At 41.1% G+C, this 27938-nt stretch overlaps 2 protein-coding genes and 1 long non-coding RNA gene across 4 annotated transcripts; 1 reads left to right on the top strand and 2 right to left on the bottom strand.

Annotated features, from left to right (window-relative positions):
- Positions 1-8186: 8186 nt before the first annotated feature.
- On the bottom strand, positions 8187-9478 carry LOC148779436 (uncharacterized). The gene has a single exon (XM_088852891.1). It carries the CDS (start codon positions 9384-9386, stop codon positions 8292-8294), a length of 1095 nt encoding a protein of 364 aa, XP_088709017.1. The 5' UTR covers positions 9387-9478; the 3' UTR covers positions 8187-8291.
- An 8062-nt stretch (positions 9479-17540) lies between these two features.
- On the top strand, positions 17541-26581 carry LOC148779437 (uncharacterized). Of its 2 annotated transcripts, none has more exons than XR_016045333.1 (2): positions 17541-18313; positions 26177-26581. It is a non-coding gene; the product is annotated as an uncharacterized LOC148779437 (long non-coding RNA). The 2 variants fall into 2 exon arrangements; XR_016045334.1 differs by lacking the exon at positions 26177-26581 and adding an exon at positions 18953-19449.
- ARA12 (Subtilase family protein) lies at positions 22279-24852 on the bottom strand. The gene has a single exon (XM_006841934.4). The coding sequence runs from the start codon at positions 24808-24810 to the stop codon at positions 22549-22551; it is 2262 nt and encodes a 753-aa protein (XP_006841997.2). The 5' UTR covers positions 24811-24852; the 3' UTR covers positions 22279-22548.
- Positions 26582-27938: the final 1357 nt, after the last annotated feature.

Raw genomic sequence — 27938 nt, forward strand, 5'->3', positions numbered from 1 at the left:
GCAATATAGCGAAGAAATCACGAAGAAACATCAATATATGAGCACAACATCGATCCGAAATTTTCAAGATTCGCATGAATTTCAAGTCGCATGATCATGGCTTATAAACACGATTCGTGGTTCGAAGTTGCTATCAAATCGATCGCCATGACAAGCCCTACAAGAAAGCAATCATCTTTTTGTCAGACAGGCATCAGAGCAATCCCGGATCATACATGGAAGATCACGCACGTTCTAGGGCAGCAGCAAGGACTGTTTCAAAATTTCATGTATTCTTAGGCAGGGGCAAAACAATCATTTTGTACCTAGTTTTTAAATTTCTTTTAATTCAAATAAATTGTAATTATCATCAATTAGGATAGTTTTTGGGCATCTACCCATGTTTGGGCCCAATTCTATAAATACATGTTAAATCTAATTATAAAGGGAGCCCCTCCCATACTTTCAATTGATCAATAAAGCTTGAGTTTTTTACATTGAGTTGATAGGAAGGTCTTGAAGAGAGAGAAAGAGGAAAGAAAAGAATTACATCGGTACCCCTCTTCCCCAAGGCAATTCTCTCTCTTCCTTTCTTCTCACTCCTCCTTTTTCTCTCTTATTCTTCTTCGTCTTCAGTTTCTTTTCTCTCTCCTTATTTGTCTCTCTTTTCTTTCTTCTTCTTTCCTCGGCTTCTCTCTCTTCTTCTCTGAGAACATCTACGACTGTGGCAGAGGTGTGCGTGCGTCTCTCTTCTCTCTCTTCTTATTTTTCTTCTTCTTCTTTCTCTCTGCTTCTCTCGGTCTGAACATGCATGGCAATGGCAGCGCCATCCATGAATTTTTCTCTCTCTATTTTATTTTCTGTCTCTAACACACACAGTGGTGGCAGCACCGTACATGCCTCTTTCTCTCTCTTCTCCTTCTTTCCCTTATTCTTCTTTATTTATTCTCTCTCTGCTCTATCTTTCTCTCTTATTTATTCTCTCTCTGCTCTATCTTTCTCTCTGCTTCTCTCTGTCTGAGCGTGCATGGCGATGGCAGCGTCATGCATGGACTTCTCTCTCTATTTTGTTTTCCCTCTCTGAACACACACGGCAGTGGCAACGCCGTGCCCCGTGAGTGTTTCCTTCTCTCTCTTTCCTTCTTCCTCCTCTAGCTCTTCCTTAATCTCTTTTCTTCTCTTTCCTTCTTTCTCCTTTGACTCTTTCTTAACGTCTCTCCTCACTTTCCTTTTCTCTCTCTTCTTTCTTTTTGTCTCGCATTGTTCACCTTCCCTTTTTCTCTACTTTCCTTTCTTTTTTCTCTCTCTTAAACCCTCTTTTTTCCTCTCTATCTTTCTTTCTCTCGCCCTATTATTTCGTTTCTCTCTCCTCTTCGGTCATGCATGGAGATACTCATCACCAGGCAAGACATTATCATCCTTCCCTTATCCTCCGGAGACATGCACAGTGAGCTGGGGCCTTAACCCGGGTGGCGGGCCGGGCCTCTATCCAAGCTTCCCCTTTTCCATGTGGTGCACAACGATGCTCATGGCCGCACATGACATTCCTCTCCTCATTCTTTGACAAGGACATTGAAGCAGGACCTTTCCGAAGTGGCGGGTCGGGTCTTGTCTGAGTCCCTTAAGACATGAGCAGCGACGCCTAGCACCGCGTGTATCTTTCTCTTTCTCATTCCTGTCTCTCTCTCTTAACATGGACGACGGAATCCATCGTCGTCCATGTTCTTTCTCTCTCCTCTTTCCTCTGTCATGGGCGACAGAACCCATCACAGTCCATGTTCTTTCTTTCTCCTCTTTCTTCTGTCATGGGTGGTGGAACCTATCGTTGTCCATGTTCTTTCTTTCCTCTATCATGGGCGACGGAACTCATCGTCATCTATGTTCTTTCTCTCTCATTTTTCTCTCTTCTTCTTCTCTCACCTTTCTTCTTTTCTCCCTTCTCTTCCCTCACTCACTTCTTTTCTCTCCCCCTTCTTTCTATCTCTTCTTTCTTTTTCTTCTCTCTTCTCTCCCTTTTCTCTTTCCTCTTCTTTCTTTCCACACTCTTCTCTTCTTTTTTCTTCTCTCTCTTATCTCTTCTATCTCTTCTCTATCTTTTCTTCTCCTTTCCTTCTCTTTTCTCCTCTCTTTTCTTCTCTCTTTCTTTCTCTCTCTGCTTTTCTTATCTCTCCTCTCTCTCCCTCTTTTTCATATTCCTCTCTCATTTGATCGAGGGACAAGTCTAGCGTTGTCGCGGTAGTCTCGTCATCAAGCAGTATTGCCGATGTGCCGGTCTAAGTTACCATGATCGTCTTGTTGCCACGTCGAACTCGCCATTGTGCTATGCTGGTTGGGGTTGGTGTTCTGTCGTCGAGTAGTATTGTCGCCATGTCGGTCCGCGTTACCATGCTTGTTCGTGTTACCATGCCCGTCTTGCTACCACGTCAAGTCAATCATCATGCCAATCTATCCACTATGCTAGGTTAGCCACCTAGTTAAATATCTCCTTCTTTTCTTTTCTTCTCTCTTCTTCCATTTCCCAACCTTCATCTCATAATTTCTTCTCTTTTCTCTTTTGAATGTGCACACTTGTGTGCATTCGCCCAAAGACAAGGCGGGGTCCCACAGCCCACTTGTCTTATAAAATTAACCATGTGTGTGTGATTGCATAAACAAGCGAATACATGACAAGGGAAGAGATTCCGAACCATTGTACAACTGGGGGGCTTTCTTCATGATCTAAGAGGGCGCCCACGCGAGCTAGCCCGAGTAAGTCCCAAACCCACATTAAATTCCTCTCTCATCGGTTGGTATACCTGCCCTTGCTCTTGAGCAAGGTTCTCGAGAGAACGATCTCAAGTCACGGGTTCCCTTCGAAACCCGAGACGTGTGTTACCAGATCATCCAAGGGGCAAGATCGAGGCACCTAACCAGCATGACTCAACGATTCTCCCTGCCATTCAAGTTGAAATGATGCAAAAATTGTCCCACATCTCACAATGGGAGGGTAAAATGGCCATATAGTCAGGACCTTTAGTGCATGATTAATTAGTTGTTGACTTTGTGGGGAGGTCGACAGCAATTTCTGTCGACGTGTGCAGAGGAGGGCATACTATAGTAATGATGTGTGTGATGGGAACGATGAAGTTGGGGCTTACGAGTATAATTTTTATCATAAATTAATGCAAAAAAATCTGGTTCTTATGGATCCCGATATATTTTGAATCCAGATCGCTCTAGACGATTCTTGATCTGGATCAACAATTTTTTAAACACTGCCCGTAAGGTATGATTATATGGGTCGTCTTCGAGTTAAAGTGGCATTGAGGGTTGTAAGGGTTCTAGTCTCAAAGGTTGGATAGGGTTCAGGTTAGTAAGGGTACACTTTGAACAAAGCTTGAAAACTCAATCTTTGAGAATTTCAGTCTTTTGTTAAGTTCAATTCGGCCAAACTTACGTGCTTAATCTACAGAAATTCAACTTTGGCTTAAGTTTAGTTCTACAGAGGTTACACGCTTATATGCGAATAATCCCCCAAAAACCTAAGGTCAAGAGGCCTATTTATAACCAAATCAGTCTCAAAACAGCCAGTGGATCATTTTTGGGGTCAATCTTGACCATCCATCCCATGTGCTACCCCGAATGCTTCCGACGCCACCGCTCTAGCATCGGGTCTGTCTGAATCAGCATTAATTGCCACCTCCAGTAATAAATTCCGCATTACATGCTTTCTTATCATGTACCTAGATTAGGTACAACTTTGTGGATGGTGTGTCAGAGGTTTGGTGCCCTTGGTAGTGACGCTGACACCAATTGGAGCTGCTCCATTTTCAAAAGTGCCATGTGTCATGCTCTGGGGCTTCTGATCAGGGTTAGGCACCACTTGGTCTTCCTTCAACAACACTTTGAGTGGCGATGGCTTCTGACGGTTATTTCAATGCACGTACTTTCGACTATTGATGTGACACTTCCTAGTACACCAAAACACGACACATATGTTCGTACCGTCGTCAAAGATCACATAAGTAGAACATGACACATGTTTGTCTGTATTGACAAGCATCATTACTCGACTTTACGTCATTTCTGCAAACCACCGTTGTTTTTGAGGTGAAACCGGTATCACAAAAATTCAAGGGGCACCAACGCCATTAGTAGTGGTGTCAGGCCTTTTACTTTTCATTCGGCCCATTTTTTGGATGTTGTCTTCTGTCTGCCTTCTGTCGTTGTTAGAAGATGCGTCGACACCATTGGAAGTGGCGCTAAATCATCTTTCTTTTTAAGTTTCTCTTGATTTGGCGATTTTGATGATTGTCTTGACATATCTCAAGGCACAAGCACTTTCAGCCATGCTCGAGTGTTTCAGGGGCTTTTGAGGTCTAGTTTTACGGATGGGTTAAAGAAAGTGTGAATGGTTCTAGTATCAGGGTGGTTTGCCTGGACATTTTGGTCTGCTGTGATTTCCACAATCGAGATCGGGGTGTCTACAAATAGACCTCCAAATTATTCACAAATATGAAGAGATATATTGGTACGGACGGTCTCAGTTAAAGTGGCTCAAGCTAAGGGCTCTCAATACTGCATTCTTTCACAAGATCACCAACTGTAGGAGGCGTGAGAACTCCATCACCCACATTAAGGTTGAGGAAGTAACCTTTGAACATCCAGTTGAGGTCGAAGGGGCTATCCTTGAATTCTTCAAATATCTCTTCTCAACCCCCTCTGGCCCTAAACCGTCAATGGAGAAGGCATCTTGGCTAGAACATCCTTTCTCGGAAGAAGAAATCCTTAAGGCAATTCATGACTTAGGCCAAGATCGTGACCCTAGTCCTACCGACTTCCCCATTGCCTTCTTTGATTCCTTCTGGAGCTCCCTTTGAGGCTTTCTTTGGGGAATTTTTTGAGATATGCACCCTCCACAAGGCCCTTAACTTCACCTTCATAGCCATTGTCCCGAAAGTAGATGGGGCTTAAGAGCTCAAATACTTTTTTCCATCAATCTTATTAATGATAGCTATTGTAAAATCCTCTCTAAGGCCCTCGTTTCTTGCCTTAAAAAGTTTTGGGATCAATTATCTCCCCCGAACAAGGCGCCTTTATAAATGATCGTCAAGTCCTCAATAGTGCCTTTATTGCCCATGAATGCATCCATTTAAGGCACCTATCTAAAACCTCAGGCCTAGTCATCAAACTCAATTAGGGGAAGGTCTAAAGCCGCATTGACTAGGTAATTCTTGACGGAACCTTTGCGAAAATTGGCCTCGGTCTTTGGTTGAGGAAGTGGATCCAAGGTTGCATATCCAACCCGCATTTACAATTGTGGCTTAAGTATGTAGTTACTCCATCCACCAACTATTCTCATTTGATTTAATGCATAGGTTCAATATTGGACCATAAGGACCTATTATAACCCACCTATAATATGCAAACAACACCTTAGTGTTTTGCAATGCTTCCCCCTGAGAGGTAGATATTCTTCTCCTCTTCCTCAATGCTTCGAGTGAGCCACATGGTTCAAAGTTAACACGAACAAATCTAAGATAATTGGGGTGGCCATTGATCCCTGTATTACCCAGGATTTGGTTGGCAGTGGGGTTGTCAATCTGAAAATCTTTCCTCTACCTATCTCGACCTTCCCCTTTGCATTAGAAAGTCTACAAACCTAGTGGCCCCATATTATTGATAAATTCGGCTGCAGATTTGCTACTTAGAAGGCCTCTTAGTTTCCTCGATAAGTAGAGTCACCCTTATCAAGGACATCCTATTTAATGTGCCTATATAACAAATGTCTCTCTTCCAAATGTCGTCTATTGGATCCTGCCTCGAGTAATTCATGAGAAACTGCTTGTAGGCTAGCGGCGATGACAAGCACAAATTCCACCTAATTTCTTGGGACAAGTTCTGTCTACCTTGTCACCAAGGTGGACTTTGCATTTGTGGTCTAAAAAATGTCAATAGTGCCTTGCTCAGGAAGTGGTGGTGGCATTATGCAACTCAAGCTGCCTTTGACAGCAGCCGGTCATCTACCACAAATACAATCTCAACCAATCTTCCTGGCTACCTAATTGTTGAGCCAACAATAGGTCCTCTGGCATCTAGACGTGTTTGCTCAATGCTCCCCCCATTGCCCTTCATCTCTTTAAAGGTAACATTCGCTTCTACCCAAGAAGAGGCTCATGAGTTAGATTCTGGCTTGACCATTGGATAGGAAAGTCTAGATTCTGGCTTGACCATTGGATAGGAAACTCCTGCCCTCAAAGACCATTTTCTTTCTCATTTTCATCTAACTCTTAATCGAGATGCTACTATACCTTTTCCCTACTCAAGGGTCTGTTTGAGCCTTGAGTTCTATATTAAGGAGAAACCCCCCAGACTTTGAATTCCAGGAATCCTTGAACTATCTTCCCTCCTTCGCTCTACATTCCTTCCAACCCAAGTTGTCGACAAGATCATTTGGTGCCTAGCTCCATCCGATACTTTGTATGTCTCTTCAGTTTATAGAAAGCTCCTTGAACCCCCCACATTTCCCCATGCTCCAGTCTCCATCATGGCAAAGGCTGGGTCCTCCTTTGCCCCTCCCAAAATTTAGGTTCTTAATTGGAGAGCCCACTCGAAGGGAGTCCTCATAGTGGTCCAGCTACGGAGAAGAGGCCTATCAATCCCAAATTGTTGTGCCATGCGTATGGCCGTAGAGGAAATCGATGCTCATCTTTTCATCCATTGCCCTGCTGCCTATTACCTGAGGGTAGCTCTTCTCCAACTGTTCCACTGGGAATGGGTGACCCCCCTTACTATCCCTCTCCTTTTCTCGTCTCTCCCTCCTTTCCCTTGAGCCAAATCTAGAATTCTCCTCTAAAAGGATTATATGGAAAGCCCTCCTTTGGACTATCTGGAATGAGCAAACTAACATGATTTTTAGGGGACAGAGCAATCATATTTTGGACATGTAACAATAAAGAGCTTCAAAAGGTTCCCCTCCTTCTGCCTTCCACTTGGGTTTGCGGGCTATGCTTAATCTCTACCAACATCATGTCCCTTGCATGGAGACCACCAGAACCTAGCCTTGTAAAATTGAACTTTGATGGTTGCTTTCTAGGCAACCCATGACCTGCTGGAATTGGTGGCCCCTTCAGAGACCATGAAGGCCTTGCCCTAACCTCCTTTTCAAAAACATATCAGCCACTCTAACTCCCATACAGCGGAGGCTCTTGCCCTTCTTGAAGGTCACAAACAATTCGACCCTTCTTGGAGCTCATGTTCGAACGCAATTCTAGTAATGTCTCTTGGGCGTCTAGCTCGACGACTTGCCCCTAGTCCTTGATATTGATCTTTAATGAAATTTCCCATCTTAGTAGGGGACATTGTCTCTTGGAGCCACATATGGCAGGAAAGCAACTCAGAAGCAAATTCTCTTGCAATGAAGGACACTACAAACGCAAGCGACTAAGTGAATTTTTCTAGACTTAGTCCATACCATGTTGGGGTTCCTACCCCCCTCCCCTCTTCATTAAGCTACTGGTTTTGCTGCTTTTTCTCCACCTTAGACGGTTGTCGTATAGTTATCCCAACCTGTGGGTACCCATTTTTTGTTGTATATAGCTTCCAGTTTCTTGGAAGCTCATTTTGTTTACAACTATATTATCTTAATCCTTAACTTTCCCCCAAAAAAAAAAATATGTGAAAGAGAGTGAGTAGTATGGATGCCTAAATTTTAGCTCAATCTGATTTATATGAGAAATTAAAATTGAAATACTTAGATATACTCCCAACAATCAATTTTTTTGGAACTTATGACCCCATAATTTTTTCTTTTTATGAGATGTAGATCATCCAATATGTTAGACCTACCATGGACGAGCTATGATTTTGAAACTCTTCCATTTAACAAACACAAATTCTCATTAATGAAAACGAAGAACATTTAAAACTAGTAAATTTTTAGATATCTAGGTTTTATAGAATTGTTGGTTCAATCAAACAAAGGTTATCAAACTTCCAAAAATTCCAGACATATTGTCATAGTTTTGTCTAGATCTAGATATCAAAGAGATTCCAGCTTCCATAGGTTTATTAACTTCAAGCTCCTAAGATAGTTTCAACTCCAGTAGTAAAAAAGTGGTCCTTAAGGGTGGCAATGAACATGTACATAGTAGTATTAGGATAATCATTATCCCTATCAAAATCTCCAAGTGATAGCGTTGAGAGAGAGAGAGAGAGAGAGAGAGAGAGAGCATTAGGATAATATCCATAAGCAAAAGTGACACATTTGCATCTACAAAGTTCACGTTATTCTTAAAATTCAATATCTTTCTTTCCATTCCGAACACCAGCTACTAGTTGTGCTTGCTAGGAGCACCACCATGGCCCTCGCCCGAACCATAACCCGAACCGCCCCCGCCACTTGAGCGTCCACCCACTCCATCCATTCCTCCTCCCCTACCATATCCGGAACTAGAGCCGGAGCCGGAGCCAAAGCCAGAGCCAGAACCTGAGCCATAACCGTTCCCACCTGAACCGGAGCCATAACTTTCACCACCACCACCTCCACCACCTGACCCATAGCCACCACTTGCGCCTCCTCCATAGCCACCTCCACTGCCACTCCCAGAGCCGTAGTCACCACCATGGCCTATACCAGAGCCAGCAGAACCATAGCCTTCGCCTCCTCCTGAGCCACCACCATAGCCAGAGCCACCTCCTGAGCCACCACCATTACCATAACCGCTTCCAAAACCACCACCACTACCGTAGCCACCACCTGACCCACCACCAGAACCATAACCACCACCAGAGCCACCACCTGCACCATAATCTCCACCTGAGCCACCACCCGAGCCATAACCACTACCAGAGCCACCCCCAGAGCCATAGCCACTACCAAAGCCACTCCCGGAGCCATGGCCACCACCGTGGCCAGCACCATCTCCATTGCCAGAGCCACGGCCGTAGCCTGAGCCACTTCCATAGCCAGCTCCATACCCACCACCTGTGTTGGAACCACCATAGCCACCCCCAATGCCAGAGCCAGACCCAGACCCAGACCCAGAGCTAGACCCAGACCCAGACCCAGACCCAGACCCAGACCCAGCTCCATAGCCACCTCCATTACTAGCACCACCATAGCCACTACCACTGCCACTACCACTACCACTACCAGCTCCATAGCCACCTTCCACTCTAGCACCATCGTAGCCACTGCCACTGTCGCTGCCAGAGCCAGCTCCATAACCACCTCCCCTACTAGCATCACCACCGGAGCCATAAATACTACCATCCCCATGGCCAAACTCACTAAGAAGGTTTCTAGTTCCAATGCCATAACCGTCGTAGCTCAAGATCCTAGCGCCACCTCCATCTACAAAGACATGGCAACCAAGCAAAGGGATAGAGAGTAGTAGTGGTAGTAAGGAAGGCCATGAGGTAGACATTGCAGTGATATTCCAGTCAAGCCTGAGTGCTGTTGGAGTAGTAACAACAGTTATTTATGGGGTAGCCATTTAGGAAGAAAATGCTTGTTGAGGGGAACCTATCCGTAAGGCAAAAGGCACAAAAAGTGTCTCTGCATAAAGGCTTCATGCCCATACTGGGGCTTTCTACCCCACACGGTGTTCCTTGCATGCGTAAAGATGAGGGCATCACGGAAAACGAAAAGAAAAACTCAAGGACCTGCCTATAGAGATTAGGGGTGGCATCGGGTTGGGTTGGCCCCGACTAGATTAGGTATTACCCGGACTAGAACCCAACCTAGACTTAGCTCTCAGGCCAAGTCATTTGGACTCAGGCCTGCCGACCTAGATCCAGTTTGATAAATTAAAAATAAAAAATTATTTTGAATGTTTTTATACATGTTTTATATTTTTATATATTTTATACCGTGTCTAGTCATATCAGGTCAACCTCGACCTGGGTCCAACCCAACCTGAAGGGTCCATACTCGACTTGTCATTTGGACTCGGACCTAACCTATCGGATTCAAAACTTGGACCCAATCCCAGATCCGGATCGGGTCGGTGAGACCCGATTGCCACCCCTAAGAGAGATGAGGGCATCATTTGTTGAGAAAAGCCCAACTCATCTAACTATATATATGGAAAAAGTTTATAGAAAGTTGCAACTTTAAAATGTAGAATTAAGGTATATCTCAAAAATCCATCATAAAAGGCTATATTGATGGTGGAAAACCCTCTAATTGATCATCTCGATATCGAGATATATGAATATGAAAGTCCGCAAAATAGTGTCTCTTGCAATACATTATCTTAACTTTCCATTTTCAAGTGTTTATAGATCTACTTGATTTGAACCATTTTTTGTGTTTAAAATTTTATATTTCGATATGAAAATGGGTTTTCAGACCATCCTAAGAATTTTTTACATTACAATTATATTTATGATAAAATTTGGTGGTTCGTCTTAATTTGATTTTTTAAAGTTGCAACCTTATACAAACATATGTGTTTCATTAAGGTACTCACATTATAGAGTATTTTATAATTGCACTCAACAAATTTTAGATACTTATATAGCATTGTTTTGTAAAGCAATATTTTTCTTAGTAAATACATTTTTTATCATTAGGAATGGTTGAATAGATATTTCTATAAAAAAAACTAGTGTAATTTAATACTTCATGTGGGTGATGTCACACCCCATGTATATGATGTCATTCTCAACTAATTAATAAATGTTATTCTTTCTATCATGAATTTCTACTTTGCCTTTGTATAATTACTTAAAATACCTCTAAATAAAAATGTTAATGCATGATGAGGTAAGAGTATCGAGTGTCCAAAAATGTTGAGCATATTAATGAAATACTTACATACCTTAACATAACTCCATATATATATATATATATATATATATATATATAGAGAGAGAGAGAGAGAGAGAGAGAGAGAGAGAGAGAGAGGCTACCCTAGTGTTTTGCTTTTACTTGGAAACTACGTACCATTAGGGATTTAGCATGACTTATGTCTTGGTCTTGGACCTAGAAAATGTTTTGCTTTCACTTGGAATCAATGTATAGCATGATTTAGGCCTTGGTTCTGGACCTATATCTCTCAATCTAGGGTTAGGGCATGGGATCGTATTCGGTCCACCTCTTGACTTGGTTGCACGCAGAGGATGGTGTTGTATTGGTCAGAGTTGAGAGAGCGATGAGTGCTCCTTGGGAAGGTTTTATTTGTGTGTATTTTATAGGGTGTAGAGCTAAGCAATTAGGTGTCTTGGGTGGGAGTAGCACATTGCGCGCTCATGGGGTGCATACTGTTTCTTTTCTTTTCCCGTGACCGTGTTTTTCCTCTAGCAAGGTAGGTCCATGGGAACTCTTTCCATGGATCAACGTGAGGGCGCGACATCCATTGTATATGGGATAGAGATTGTCACGAATATGTTTTAGGGATCTTTTTTTTTTAAAAAAAAAAAGAATCTTTAGGAAAATTTACGTATGGAACGGAAAAATTTATGGTATTATGTAATGATTTATTGTTTCTAAATTTTGTCCGGAGGCCCAACTTTTTTTGTTTTTTCTTATTTTTTTTCTACTTTTTAAAATATTAGACTCGTTTTTTATATTTTTTTGACAGGAGTGTTGAATATTATTTAAATCAATCATTACAACCATAACAGCGGAGAAAATGAAAAAGGAAACCAACATTAGAACAAAGAAAGGGAAACCCTTAACGAGGGAAGGGATACCCCTTCTTAGCAATGGCATCTGCCAAAGTATTAGCCTCTCTATATATATGGTTGAAGGTAATGTTGCTGCCAGCAGATAATTATTCAATGTACAACCAAATATATCTCATATGCCAAGTTGTAATAGATAAGCAGTTACACCAGCCCCTCGCATTCTTAGAGTCCCCTTCCACAAATAGAGAGTCCCCTATGCTCATCTCCTTCCATAGCTTGATACCTTGTAGGACCGCTGCCATTTCAGCATACTTCGTAGTAGCATCACCACACGATTTTGCAAAATCGAAAGCTAAATTCCCACTTGATTCCCTGCATACTCCACCCACCCCAGCCCTACCTGAATTTCCCATAGAAGAGCCATTAACATTCAATTTAAAGCAACCACTCAAAGGAGGCTAGCAGCTGCTTCTTGGCCTCACCTTAAGAAATCTTAACGAGATTAATTGATCAAGATTATCATCTACATCCATTCTTGAAATCCCCCATCCTTCTTTAGTAATTCTAAACCAATTCCATGTATTGAATAAGATCTTATTCTTTAAGGTTGCCAAATCCACTGCCACACTTTCGAAAGTCCTCTTATTTCTTTCAACCCATACTTCCCGTAATAATGAACCACAAAAAATATTCCAAAGAATTCCCCCAACCTTTGGAACTCCAACAATTTTCAATTGATTCACAATATGCCAAACAGATGAAGGGAGATTCATAGAAAACCCAACTTTTTGTAAAGCCTAATACCATAGTGCAGAAATAACCGGACAAAGTAAAAACAAGTGATCATGTGTTTCCTCATCAGATTTACAAAAAAGACAAACATTAACCGTGATCTTACATCGTTTTCGTAAATTGTCTTCTATTAAGTATTTACTTTGCGCCAAAATCCAAATAAAAGCCTGCACTTTATGAGGCATTTTCGAACTCCATATATCTTTTAAAAAAGGCTGATTCCATCTTACACGATCATTGAACAAAATATCATACGCTGACTTTACAGAGAACGCACCATTGGATTCCAACTCCCATATGGCAGCATCCTCTTCAAAACTTAAGATAAAACAATTCCCCAAGACGCTTTGCAATTCCAAATACTGATCAACGACAGTATTAGGTAATCTATTATATAAGCAAGTAACATTCCATACAGTGGACTGCCCACTGCAACTACCTACTTCATGAATGGTAGCCATCTATTGCAAACTTCTATGATATATATCAAGGAAAAGTACTTTCAATGGGAGGTCAGATACCCATTTCAAATGCCAAAACAAAGCCATGTCACATTTACCTACCGTCCATCTTAAATGGCAAAGGGAAAAAGATCGCATGGACACTATAATCCTCCAAATGGTTGTCCGTCTACCAACATGACCTACTGCAACCATATTATAACATGGATCAACTCCATATTTGGCTTTCAAGACATCAATCCAGAGATGACCATCCCTATTCAACGACCACCACCACCATTTCGCAATTAGGGATTGCTTGACAAGCTTTAATTTTCAAATCCCCAAACCCCCCTCAGGCTTGGGTGTACAAATTCTATCCCAACTAACAAGATGATATCTCTTCGTTTCATCATCAGATCCCAACAAAAATCCCTCATCAACTTTTCCAATTTCTTGATGATATCTATAGGCATGAGAAGCATTGACATTTGATAAATGGGGAGGTTAGAAAAAGAAGACTTATCAAAGTTACTCATCCCCCTAATGATAGTTGTTTTGATTTGCAAATATCCAGTTTAGAATTAGCTCTCTTAATCACCGGATCTAAAACCTCCTTAGGCAACCTAGAATCTAAAAGAGGCATACCCAAATATGTAATTGGAAATGATTCAACTTTACATTGATGCAATTGTACCAATGTTTCCACTACAACTTGATCACAACAAACCCCAATAATAGATGTTTTGGTGAAATTAACTTTTAGACCCAAAGCAAGTTCACAACATCTCAAGAATCTTCAAATATTAAACACTTGTTGAGAATTTTCCTTGCAAAAAACCAGCATATCATCTACATATTATAAATGAGAGTTCGATGGACCGCTACGGCTAACTTGAAAGCCAGAAAAAAATATGACTGCCCACTACATTTTTAATCATCAAACTGAATGCTTCACCTACCAAAGTAAAGAGGATGAAGGGTCTCCTTGTCTGATGCCCCTAGAAGCCTGAAAAAAATCTTTTGGACAAGCATTAACCAAATTTGAGAAGTTTGCCTTAATGATTTCATCCAATACTACTCATTACGTACAGTCATATGCTTTTTTCATATCGAGTTTAATAATAACCCCCAGTGTCCCATTTTCTGTTCTTGCATAAATGCACTATTGGGCAATCAGAACCCCACCCATAATCATTCTACCCTTGATGAATGCCGATTGAGTGCTTGAAATAATACAAGGAAGAACCATTTTTAATCGTTTAGCTAAAACTTTGGAGATGATCTTATAGAGGCTAGTCAAAAGACCAATCGTCCGGATATCATTGATACTCACAATGAGGATTTCTTAGGGATCAAAGCAATAAAAGTTGAATTCATACCTTTATTCAATGATCCCCTAAGCAAAAACTCATTAACCATCAACAAAACTTTATTCTTGAGAAAATCCCAGAATTTATGAAAGAAAATCAAAGGAAAACTATCTAGGCCAGAAGCCTTATCTCCAGGCAATGCAAACACAGCATGTCTCAATTCATCCATATCCACCCTCCTTTTCAAAAACGTTACCTCCACCGGTGAGAGTATTTTAAAAGGGACTCCCTCATAATGAGCCCGAAAATGAAGCTCACTAGTGAAGGCCTTTTTAAAATGGTTAACAAAATCATTCTCCCATGCTACATGATTACCATTATCTGTACCTCTAAATTCAATACCAGAAATATCATTCTATCTATGCTTGGCATTGACAATAGAGTGAAAGAATTTAGTGTTAAGATCTCCCTCTTTCAACCATTTGACTCTCGATCTTTGTTTCCAATATAGCTCATCTATTATCATCAAATTATGCAAGTTACTAACCGAATTCACCCTCTCCATAGCCAAAACATCAATAATCACCCCATTATTCAAAGAAGAAACATTTATTTTTTGAATACGATTTGTAGTTTCATGATCCTATTAGTTATACAAAAATTCTTTTCTTTTTTCCACTGAAGTAACTTATGCTTAACAATAATCAACTTCTTAAACAGTCTAAAGCCAGCCCAGCCCATAACATCATTACTTATCCAAGCATTTCTAACAATATCATGCACTCCATGATCTTCCAACCATACCACATCCATTCTAAAAGGCCTATGTCCCAAAACAGAGCTTTCAGTCTGAATAAGAATAGTTGTATGGTCCGATGAAAATCTACCCAAAGCATTAACCCTAGCTAATGGGAATTGAGATTCCCAAGCCCCATCAATCAAGAATCTATCCAACTTACTCATGATCAAATTATTCCCCGTGTTATTTGTCCAAGTAAAAACAGTCCCATTCAACGGAAGATCCATCAGCAAATTACGATGAATGAAATTATTGAACAACTGCATATAAGAATTGAGAGGAGTGTTAGAACTAATTTCATCTGGCCATGGAATGAAATTGAAATCCCCCCCAAAACGAACAGGAAGATCATAACTCAAGATAATATTAATCAAAACATCAAGAAAACCAGATTTAATAGAGAGATCAATCGGACCATCAACATTAACAACTAACCATCTGAAATCCCCAGAAGGACCTTCCAAAATAGCACCCACAAAAAATTCTCCCTCAATAACATCCAAAACTGTAAATGCAGTAGCATCCCAAATAAGCCATACTCATTCAACGGAAGATCCATCAGCAAATTACGATGAATGAAATTATTGAATAACTGCATATAAGAATTGAGAGGAGTGTTGGAACTAATTTCATCTGGCCATCGAATGAAATTGAAATCCCCCCCAAAACAAATAGGAAGATCATAGCTCAAGATAATATTAATCAAAACATCGAGAAAACCAGATTTAATAGAGATATCAATCGGACCATAAACATTAACAACCAACCATCTGAAATCCCCAAAAGAACCTTCCAAAATAGCACCCACAAAAAATTCTCCCTCAATAACATCCAAAACTGTAAATGCAATAGCGTCCCAAATAAGTCATAAACCCCCCCCCCCCCCCCCCTCCCCTCCCCTCCCCTCCCCTCCCCTCCACACAGAATGCACATACCTGAGATTGGACTTGGGAGCTTGGTTTCTTGAAGCATTAGGATATCAGCCTTCTCCTTTCTCACCAACCACGACACCTCCCTCTTTCTGCACTCACTCCCTAGCCCCCGGACGATCCAGCTAATTATTAGCACTAGAATTTGGCTCAATCCTATCGATCGATGGACCATCGATAGAATCAACACTTTTACTATTACTTAGGGAAAAAAATTGGGGCGGTTCACCAAAAACCACCCCCTCATCATGAATTCTTGGTTTTGATTTGGCAGCAATTCTGGCAGAGTGCCTAGTAGCCTGCAATGGGATCTTTCCTTTCATCTTCTCAGCCTGCGTATCCAAAAAAATGTCCCTACCCACTGAAACCAGAGTTTGCTGAGACTCTGGATCATTTAACCCTCCCTTCTTCAACTTTTTTCTCTTCTCATCCAGAACCTCGTGTGAGGCTGAACGGAAATCAACTCCCATAACTAAGAACATCTCCATTTGTCCTTATCAGAATTTGATAATTGCACTTCATTGTCTTGCCCATTACCAATAACAACATCAACAAAAGTTCCAGCCACTTGCTCACCTCCTCCATTAACAAAACCCTGACCACTAACACCAATATCAGCATTATTCAACACACTAATATTTTCTAGTATATTCGCCTCACCTCTTGCCTCCATTTGACGAGGGAATTCTAAAACATTGGCAGCATAACCCTCTAATGCCCCTTGTTCAACCTCCCCCAGTTGCAACACATTCAAAGGTGGCACAAACACAATTTACTCTCCAAACCAGACGTCAAATTGCCCATCAAGAGATAATGTACCCGACTCAGATGGTGGAAGTATAACTTGATAATTGTCCCCAATGTCATCTGCCACAACAATTGGTAGCCCTTGTTCTGCAAGTGAAGCCCTTGGCTAGACTGGAACCACCTTTTTATGTGCAGCCTTCCTAAAGGGAAACCATCTTTCTACCATATCAAACATCAAAGAGGCAAAGATCTTATCAGCTTAAAACAGAAGATTAGCCAAAGCAATGGCCTTTTCTTTACTCTAACAGATGGGTTGCAACAACTCACCGCCTTCCTTTTCTAAAACCGTCTTTACTAAGGCAATATTTTTGCAGACAGTATCTACAATCATAGCATTAGAGGTAGGTGGTTCTTTCTCCAACAAAAAATTAGCACTGCTGCTTAAAGGTTCCACATCTTTGGTCCCTGAGCAATGACCTTTCCAAGGCTCCTTACTTCATTCCTCATGTACGAGCTCCTCAATCATCTCTTCATTCAATGAATCACGTCCCCTTCTCTTAATTTTTGCAAAACTATCATAGCCTTCAACAAATTGAGAATCCTCACTAGAATCCAAAAAATATTTGCTTCCATCCAAAATAGAGATCACCCTATTCCCCTTATCGTGAATAGAAGTATCCATATTTCCTACGGACGCTACCTCAAACTTTCTATTCTTAAGAATCCATACTTGCTTCTTGAAAAAAGGCATTTTCTTAAAAATAGGAAGAGAGGATTGACTTCCTTTCCATCCTCCATGTGGCTGTCCCTAACCTCACAAATCGGATCTGCAATTCGTCCATTGAACTCATCATTCCATACTTTCTGATAAACATTAATATTCCCCTACTCTTCCATTCTATACATGGATCGCTATCGGAGGTGGTACCCCAACTCTTCCATTCTATACATTGATCTCTGTAAAGGATAATTTAAAATCGAAAGCCTAAAGCTTAAGGATACCTTCCTTGGGATATTGCAATCCTCGCATTTCCACCAAAAAGACCAAGGAATGATAGTTAGTCAGATTTCAATCAATCTTAATAAGACGACCACAAAGATTGGCCACAACTCTAAAAATAGTAGAAGACCGAGCGATGATTGGAATACTAGACACTACAAGCCAATAAGATCTTCGTTTAATCATAGAAGTCTCTAAAGCAGGAACCCATTTATCAGCAACACAATCTAGACCTCTAAACTTTCAAAAGTGCTGCGAGACTACTTTGTTGGCTTCTATTGTAGATCCAAGAAAACAAATAATTTTACGTCCAAGAATGGACCGACAAAGACTAGGAATAGAAGACCAAGTCCTATCCACCCATTTTTTAAACAAATCAATCTCACCAAACTCCCTTTTGAAAGTAACTATCATCGCTGAAAGTAATCATTTTTCTCATTCTCTGATGATCTCATCGCTCACAAGCACCGTAGGGTTTCTTTGAAAAAAGGTACCTGTAGGGGTACGCAAGATCTCAGCAAAAGATGGCTTACCAGGTTCCATCCCTTCTTCTCCCCATCATTGATATCATAAGCCAAATTGAAGGGCATACCAAAAAGGTTATATTTTCGTTGCTCGGTTGTATTCAGATCCTTCTTGACATTGAGCTTACAGCCAGATTGTCTCAGCTTCGTTGCATCTATGGTGGATGGGACTCCAAGGTTGTTCTCTCTCTCTCTCTATCCCTTCGCCATGCAAATTGTCTCTCTCCCCCCTCTCTCTTTAATATTTTCTCTCTAACAATCAGCACTCATCTTTTATCATATCTCTCTTACTATGATGCTCCTCTCTCTCTCTAAGACTGCTTAATTTATCTTTTGGTAAATTAGGGCTCGCAACTTGTACTGGATCAATGTCACTTGAATCCTTATGTGAAGAGAATATTGGGTTTTTCTTTCTTCAATATCCCAATGTCTCGTATCAAAAGAAGAACCTAACATTATCAGCTCTGACCGTTAATACAGCAACCTCCAAAACGCTCTTCACATTCCCATCTCCTGCTCTCTCTCTTGATTTAAGGATAACAACCCCTGATTTGACTCCGGAAGAAGCAAAATCTAGATCACAATGAAAGTCTTTGATCTCACCAATCTTGTAAAAAAAATTTCTTTTTTCCCTAGGGAATTAGACGATTAGGAACTCTTTCCTATATCTCTCTCAATCTCAATCATCCTTATCTCAAAGCTCTCCCTCTCTCTACTTCCTTCACGAGGCAATCTCTGCTCTTTCTCCATTATCTTCCTCAATCTCACAAATCTTCACGCTCGGACTCATTTTTAATTTTTTGTCTTCTGCTGTAGGGATGTTTGATAGTTCAGAGGTCCATTAGAGGTCGGTCTAATGTTTGAAATGTAGGACAAATGTATAGTTTGGTTGTTCTATGTCCTAAACATAGGACAACCCTAGAGTAGTCCTACCTACCCCTACCCCTACCACCAAACCCTCTAGTCAGAAGCCCTCTTTAGATCAAGTTGTGTCAGGACTCCGTATTACATATGTGTATATGTATGTGTGTGTACCAGGACTTTCTTATATGGATCCACTCTTCTAATGGGTTATTTATGATGAAAGAAGCTTGGCAGTTTATTCGACACATGGACTCCCCCAACTTATTTTCAGAGCATTGTGGTCTTCAAATTGCCACCCTAACGTAAAAACATTTTTTTGGTTGGACGTTCATCATTGTCTGTCCATCTACTATATTTTGCAGCAAAGAGGAATTGTCTTGTCTTCTAAAGATCCTCAATGTCCCTGTTGTCATGCTAATAATAATAACATATTTCATCTTTTGCTTGAATGTGTTTATTCGCAGCGAATATGGAGATCGATTGCATGGAGATGTAGTAAAATATTCAATCCAGATTCAACTATTGCATCTACTTTAAGAAATTGGATAGCTTTTCGATTTAAGTAAGAGGGAATTCAAAATATTTAGATTTTTATTTTATTTTTCATGGCAATTTGGATGCACTGGGAAGAGCACAATCGACATAAGTATCAAAGAACGGAATGTAGGCATGAAGAAATGATAAGAAGGATCACTTGTGATGTTAGTGAACTTGCAAATATTAAAGAGTGGTCATATCACATTTCAAAAATGGTAGTAGCAGATAATTCCCTCATTCCGATTGCGTGGACATTTCCAAAGCCTAAGAACTTCAAGTAAAATATTGATGGATCTTCTATTTGGAACCTAGGAACACCGGCATGTGGAGAAGTCATTGAAAAGGATGATGGATCTTTCTTTGTTGCATTTTCCATCCCTCGGTCTGACTTCAAATAATTTTGCAGAATTCCGAACCTTGGAAGCAAGTGTGGATTTTGCTATTCGGATGGATTATTTTGGTCTACTGATCGAAAGCCATTCCTCTCTACTGGTACAAGTCATTCAGGGCAGCTATAAATCTCCATGGGTACTACACATAATAGCTGCTAATTACCAATATAGACTTGCAAACCGCTCATGGTCGACTTATCATATTTTTCGTGAGACTAATATGGAGGCAGATGTACTTACCAAAAAAGCTATAATTTTTTCAAATGAAACCATTTGGCATGCTAATCTTCTAATTTTCTTTCCGTTTCTTTATTTCATGATGTGGCCCAACTGCCCTATTATAGGGTTGTAAGATAGTGAGTTGTACTTCGTCTTATTTAATAAATATAAACAAGGTAAGGGGCTTTCTCCCCCACTAATTTACCCAAAAAAAAAAGCAAGGTTGGGTGATGGGAGATGCTTTCTCCCTAATGTTTTCATCTCTATTTATATTTTCATATCGTATTTTTATTCAAAAAAAGAGAAAAAACTTACAACTTTCTTTCTTTAACATGTTCATCTCTATTTACAGTTCATATATTTAGAGAGTATCAAATATCTCGTAGATTTTTTACTTGAAGAAAAATTTTGGAAGCGATGAAGAGATAGATATTAAGCAATATGGAGTTGGCGGAATTATTTCCTTAAAAAGATATTCTTTAAAAAAAGATGAATATATCACCTATTTAGATCCTCTCATTAAATCTCTCTCCATATATCTCATCTCCTTAGCTACTTTCTAACTCTATCTTCATCTCAACATTTTAGAAAGAAATTAGTCTATCACTATAATTATGTGATTGGGTATGGAAGTACTCTCTCTCTCAAATTTGGTTCCCCATCTATATCCGTTTAGGGACACCCCCTCTAGGAAGTGCATATAGTGAATTGTTTATTTATTTCGTTACTTATTATTATTATTATTAATTAGTCTATCCCTAAAGTTGTGTGATTGGGTTTGAAAAATGCTCTCTCTCAAATTTGGTTCCCCATCTAAATCGGTTTAGGACCCCCATGTCGAGGTGTGTATAGTGACATTACTTCTTTATTTTGTTACTTATTTTCTTTTTGTGATGTAGAAGCAAGTGACATTGTTTCTATATTTAGTTAGTTATTTTCTTTTTATGATGTAGAAGTAACAAAAGATATATATACACATACTAATTATTAATAAAGGTCATAAAAGATGCTGATTAATTCTCTCTCTATAATTAGAATCTCTCTTTTCTCTAATGATGGAAGTGTCCCTTACAATCTCTATAGAATTAGGCTCTTTTTTTTATTTTTCAGACTGCATCCATCCCTTAACTCTAGCTTAATAATATAATATAGATAAGACCACATTCTTTATGCCTTACATGTAAAGCATAAGACATATACGTATACATATGTGTCACCATCCTTACATATGACTTATGTTGCGTAGAGAGCATTTTTTAAAAAGTATGGTTTCTATAAGGTTGTAACCTTAAACAATCCATTTAAGGTATACCTCCAAATTTTATTTATAAAATTTTGAACTTCAAAAATGGTTAAAATCAACTAGATCTATAAACTTATAAAAATCTTGAAAATGGAGAGTCTAGATATTGCAAGATGCACTATTTAGAGACTCAAATTTTATTTTATTTTATTTATATTGGTACATCTCGATGTCGAGAAGATCAATTAGAGAGGTTTTCGACATTAAAACAATATTTTTCAATGGATTTTTGAGGTGAATCTTTAATTCTACATTTTAAGATTGCAACCTTATATAAACTTTTTCTAGAGCTCCCCATGGACTTATTAATAAGATAGTAAGTGAATACTTTGTTGATTCATCGCCAGAGATGTCTTAGCACCAATGGTTCATTATCTAATGGATCTTTCCGTTCTAATACGCCATCTGAGAGTTATCAGTATTTATCAAATCTGTTCCTATCTAACGGAACGCTATTGGATCTAATGGCAAAGACATTGTTGAGAAATAGATGACTTTTCCCAGATAAAATGAAACATTTGATTCATGTAACAGGAGAAAGATTTCCCATTCTTTAGCCGGAAAGAAAAGATATGTGGCTATGAAATAGGGATTAAGTGGAATTAATTGGTTGGTAGAAATTCCTTAGCCGGAAAGAAAAGATATGTGGCTATGAAATAGGGATTAAGTGGAATTGACTGGTTGGTAGAATCGTAAAAATACTTGTTTGTGGCCATAAAATATGGATTAAGTAAAATGGTGGAAATACTCGTTTATTCCATATTTTAGACCATAGCTCCACGGAATATGCTACGGCTGAAACATGGAAGCCCAGGAATAGTCAGCGATTAGTGATTATCAGCTATTTATTATAATGTGGAATGGTACATAACAGCCAATTGTTACTGCTTTTTCACTTTCCTGTTGTTCTTTGTCCACAACTTTGGCGCAGAGAGAAAGGAATCTTCTTCGGCAGATTGAAACCCCTTTCTCTCCCATGCCACATCCATGGACATCACGCTCCTAATTTTAAATTCTAAAAGCCCAGAATCAAACAGAACGGGAAACCATTTTGTTTCCTGTAAAAATAAAGTTAAAAGAAGACCCATGCACCCACTCTAGGTCCAGGTCATGGCAATTGGGCTGGCCACGGTGCGTGTTCCATCGGACAACTCGAGCGTGGCGAACTTCATCGAGCCAGAGGGCAACGACCCGGCCGTGAATGTCACAGTGAAACTCTTCTTCTGGCCCTTCTCCCCGAATGTCAAGCTCTCAGGCTCCACAGTTATTTTCACAGGGTCGCCCCCGATGACGGACGCCCGGTATGTCGCTGGCTGCCCGACGTTTGTCACTGTGCGAGAGTACGTCAAGACCTTGGGTGTGCTGCTCTCGGTCGATGTCGCGGTCTCGAACGGCACAGCGAATGACGGGTAATTGAGGTTGCCGACGCTGTTGCCGCTGCCACAAGCGTAGGTACGTTTGGCTATGGCTGAGATTCGAGTTGATGAATAGTTCAGGGCACAGAGGAAGTCGAGGTAATCTGTTGGTGTCGTGTCGTAGACGAGGCGGGGGTCGAGGGCCTTTTGGGGGTCGACGTGGCCGGCACCAAAGTCGAAGTAGGTTGCCGGGCGGCCAGTGGCTACGTCCCGGAGCATCTCTCCCGTGTTGTCTACTTTGTAGGCAGTTGTCATGAGGGCCGACTTTATGGTGGCCGGGCTCCACTCAGGGTGCGCCGCCTTCAGGAGGGCCGCGAGGCCCGAGATGTGAGGGCAGGACATGGATGTGCCGGAGATGATGTTGTATTCGACACGTCGCGTGTCGCTGGGAAGACCAGTCGGCCCGATGGTGTCTGACCACCCTGCTAAGATGTTAACCCCCGGAGCAATCATGTCCGGCTTTAGAATGGCAGAGGTAAGAGGGTTTGGCCCTCGAGACGAGAACGCTGCAACAACAGGGGACGGCCGGATGTTCACCTTGGTACCCAAGAAGACGATGTTGGCGGTAGGATTCTTGTCTGACAGCAAGTAGGACTTGATCTCTTCGCCGGATTTTTCGCCGACTCCAGTTGCAGGGAGGAGGTGGGCGTCGGCCACGAGTTCTTCTCCGTTGGAGGCTGTATTAGCGAGCACCATCCCGACACCACCCGCCTTTTTCACGACCGCGCCCTTCGCCACTCTCGCAGTCACCCCTCGGTCGCAAAGCACAATTTTTCCGGCCACTTTTTCCTCCACCAGCGTTCCATCAAGGCACAGGTTCCCGTTCGTGGTGTTGCTTGCATTGGCAGCGTAAATGAAAGGCAATGGAGACTGCGACAGCGGCTTCCCACTGTAGAGCGAGACTCCTGAGAAATTCTGGCCATTACCCAGTGCGACGTATGCCGGAAAATCCCTGTCAAGCGTGCCGGCTCCGATGGTGGCTATCCAAGGGGCGACATTGGAGACACTGTACGTGTCGGACCCTGAATTACCGGCCGAGCATGACACAAACACCCCGTGCTCCATGGCCCCAAATGCACCCACCGCAATGCTGTCCCGATCGTAGTCGATCGACCCGCCGCCCAACGACAGGGACAGAATGTGGACCCCGTCGGCCACTGCTCGATCCATGGCGGCTATGATGTCTGAGCTGAAGCACCCACCTGCCCAGCACACCTTGTACGCTGCGATTCGCGCCCGGGTCGCCATGCCCCGCGCCGTGCCTTCAGCGTACCCGAACAGGCTCGCATGTTCGACGTACGCCCCAGCAGCGGTGGTAGATGTGTGGGTGCCATGGCCATCGTCATCTTTTGGTGATTTCGATTCCTTTGTTTCATCGATCGGCCCCATCACCGCCTCGTACCCCTTCGAGAAGAACTGAGCACCGATGAGCTTTCGATTGCAGCTGCTGGCATCAAAATTTTTGCCAGTTTGGCACTCGCCCCGCCACTTGGAGGGCACAGGGCCGAGCCCCGCATCAACATAGCTCTTGCTCTCAGGCGACGCACCCGTGTCCAAGACACCGACGATAACATCCGTCGCGTAATCAGATTCAGGCCATAGCCCATTGTTACCGTCAAGGCCCAAGAATTCCGGCGTCCTCGTCGTATGTAGCTGATAAACAGCTTCCTCATAGACCGACAGCGCCTCCGGCCGCTGCCGGAGGAGCTCCGCCTCCTCGTCCGTAAGCCGGGCAGCAAAGCCATGGAGAACTGTGTCGTAGGTGTACAGGATTTCGGTGCTCTGAACGGCGGATTTCATGATGGACATGTACCATGCCTGATGGTCGCCATTGTAGCTCTCAGGCATCATGGACTTGGCCATGTGAACCAGGAAGGTCTTGTGGCCCAAAGTTGGTGAGCACCATAGCCCCAGCAAGAGAATCCACCTTAGCACCAACTCCATTGTCGAACTTCTCACCACTATTTTCTCTCTCTAGGTTTTGATAGAGAGAGAGAACATTCAACATCTAGAGGTACATATAAGTAGAGCTTTCTTTGCTGGTGAGAGATGTACGAAAGACATTGAGACGGGAGGGTGCCTACACTATGGTCCCGCCAGAGAACACTATCAATCTAGTCCGTCAATCAAGCCAACAATTTAGGAGGATTTTTATTCTAAAATTTTGAAAAACCACTTAAAAATTATTAAATGTTACTTTCAAAGGGAAAGGAGTTTGAGTTTTGGTCGTAGCACCTCTAGTCATTGCATTGTTTCCTTTCTTATTACACACCGTAGTTATTTGAACAAATGGATGGGGCTGTCTTCCCCCATTGAATCTGCTGAATGGTTCCATTATTACCACCTTAAAAATAAAACAAAACAAAAAGGTTCATTCCTAAACTATCTGAAAAATTGGATAGGGTTTCTAAACTATTTGAAAAAATGGATAGGGTTTTCTTCCCCATTGAATCACCCAAAAAAAAAAAAGGGAAAAAAATATAATATTGAGTTTGGGATTGTATACAATGAGATCATTTATCTTTGATGTAATGAGGTCATAATTATTTATAACCATCCGATGTGAATTTAGATAGCTTCGATGTGATGTGAATTTAGATAGCTACGGTGTGTTATAAAGTTCGAAAAAAAAAAAATTTGAACTTTGAGCTTGGTCAATGCAATAAAAGTAGCCACCCAATTTCACAATCAATAGTCAAGATCAATTGTATTCACCTCTTACCAAAGATCATCATTATCATTATTTTAATTTTTTTTCAATTAATTGGGATCCGTTACTTGAATTTTTACCATTTATTTTGCTCTATTAAATGTCATATCTTCAATGAGACCATAAATCTCTATATCTTTTCGAATCAATATCAATCATGAATTTTTGGATCTGTTTCTTGTTTTTTTCAGTCCTTCCACTTTAACTAACTCGCACCTCTTATCAAATACTATACTTGATCGACAAAACTTGTATCAAAGATAAATAGTCTTATTGAATACGTTCCCATTAAGTTTTTGTAACATTTGAGATCGAGACCTTTAATAAGAAATATAATTTTATATATTTTTATGGTTGAGCGGTCTCCGCTAAAGGCTGATATTTTTAGGTATTTAAAGACAAACAGGAGTTTCCCGTGTAGGGGAAAATAGAGTATTATTGGGAGATGAGTAGAGCTTTCGTGCTTGCGCTTCCGAGTTAATTATTGTTGTCATTCTTGGTAACCGATACAGAAATGTTTCTAGAGAGAGAAAGTGGGAGGATAGCTGGATGTGAGCGGGAAAGATAAAGATAAAAATAAATTATGATGGTCCTGTGCAGGCTTATCCAAGAGGGGCGATGATTGCACCAGGACAAACAATAAACAGCAAGTGGAAACAAAAGAGACCGTCTAATCCAACTCACGCGGCCCTACCATGCCTTTTTTTTTTTTTTTTTTCCTATTTTCCTGCTTTTCCTTGGGCCCCTTCACGTGTGCCCCCCTCTTTTGGTCTCGAGATTCTCCCCCTCTCTCTCTCTGCTCATACTTAAATCTATGTCCCCCCTTTTGCATTCTGATAGTACATAACACTTCTAAATGCCGGCGGTCTAAAAATCATTTTATTCTATTGTATTGTATATACCCTTGCATGCTGCACGTACTCCTGCAGTATCATATTGTATACTTTCTCCCTTCGGCAACAAAGAAGAAATTGAATAACAAAAAAATTGGATCGCTTCCATGAATTTCCGATCTAGTTTGGCATGTTTGCAATTGGATTGGAGATCTAGTCTAACAAGCCGAAAAGTTTAAAATTTTAAAAAAATAAGTGGGGTTAATTTTGGTCAGTTCCCAGTTGGTTCTGTAAAAGAACATGATAGAATCAGAAGCGACCTGAATCAACTGTTTTCGGTCAGCAAAAACTAAAAAAATAATAGGGTTGGTTCAGGCTGGTTCTTTGATATAAATGACTTGTTTTTTCAAAGAACCTGCTAGAAACAGCTGAAACTGGTTGGTTCATAAAAAGAACGGGTTGATACCGATATTTTTTACATAATTCATATTGACCTAACCGATTCCCAATTGCAAATTTAGATCCAAATCCCCAATTTTTCAAAAAAAAGACTTAAAACATTGGAGTCCCCCGAATAGTAGCACATGGTGAAAATGCTCCCACGGGACGACAAAATTTCGAGCCATAACTTGAGTCCCACGCCACCCAGTGAAAAGGGGGCGCTTTTGGTGAATTAGAGAAAGGGAGGTGTCATTCTTTTTCACTTTGCATGAGGAAGAAAGAGCATGCTTGTGTCTTTTGACCGTCCAAATTGTTACCGTGTTCACGAGTGACCTTGATTATCGGACACATTGTCTTTTAGTGGGCACGTGGCCCACTTCAACCCCCCACATTTCTTGCACCACAGTTGTAGTTGTGGTGAAGTGAGTGGCTATGCTTTTCTTGGGACTTTTTAATTTTCTTCCATCATTGATGACAATGTGACTTCTTAGTCATACGAGTTACACAGTTTGTTAGATTCTCTGAGAGTTGGCAACGTAGCGTCGGCCAAGGTTTTGGGCCTGTTAGGACCGGGCTTGGCCATGCTAAAAAAACTTAAGAAAAAAGAAAAAAAGAAAAAAAGAAAAAAAAGAGAGTCGGGCTGGCCAAGGTTTGGTTTTGTCACGGCTGGGCTGACCTAGGCAAAAAAATTGAAGGAAAATAAATAAAAAAGAAAAAAAAGGAGTCGGGCCGACCAAGGTTTGGCCTTGTCAGGGCCGGGCCAAAAACTTGAAGAAAATTAAAAAAATAAAAAAAAATAAAAAAAAAGAGTCATGTCGAGATAACCGAGGCGACGCAGGCCCTTGGGCCACAATTCAGGGCCCAAGATCTCCTTTTTCTAGGCAAGGCTGGGCTGGGCCCCTTGCCCATTGCCTGCCCTATGGCTAATTTGCTAATCTTCCATCAATAACAATGTGTGTTCTTAGTCATAGGATTTTATGGTTTCTTACATTAGCTAATTTGCTTATCTTATGTTAATTACAATGTGGCTTCCTAATCTGAGGAGTCCAAGTATCTTACATTAGCTAGTTTGCTTATCTTCCATTACT

The sequence above is a fragment of the Amborella trichopoda genome, chromosome 12 (genome assembly GCF_054954075.1).
Source record: "Amborella trichopoda isolate Santa Cruz 75 chromosome 12, AtrichopodaSantaCruz75HAP2 v2.0, whole genome shotgun sequence".
Classification (NCBI taxonomy): Eukaryota; Viridiplantae; Streptophyta; class Magnoliopsida; order Amborellales; family Amborellaceae; genus Amborella; species Amborella trichopoda.

What these genes read in the sequence shown, in the direction of transcription:
- LOC148779436 (XM_088852891.1), bottom strand. Translation starts at nt 9,386, where the DNA reads ATGTCTACCTCATGGCCTTCCTTACTACCACTACTACTCTCTATCCCT.
- ARA12 (XM_006841934.4), bottom strand. Translation starts at nt 24,810, where the DNA reads ATGGAGTTGGTGCTAAGGTGGATTCTCTTGCTGGGGCTATGGTGCTCA.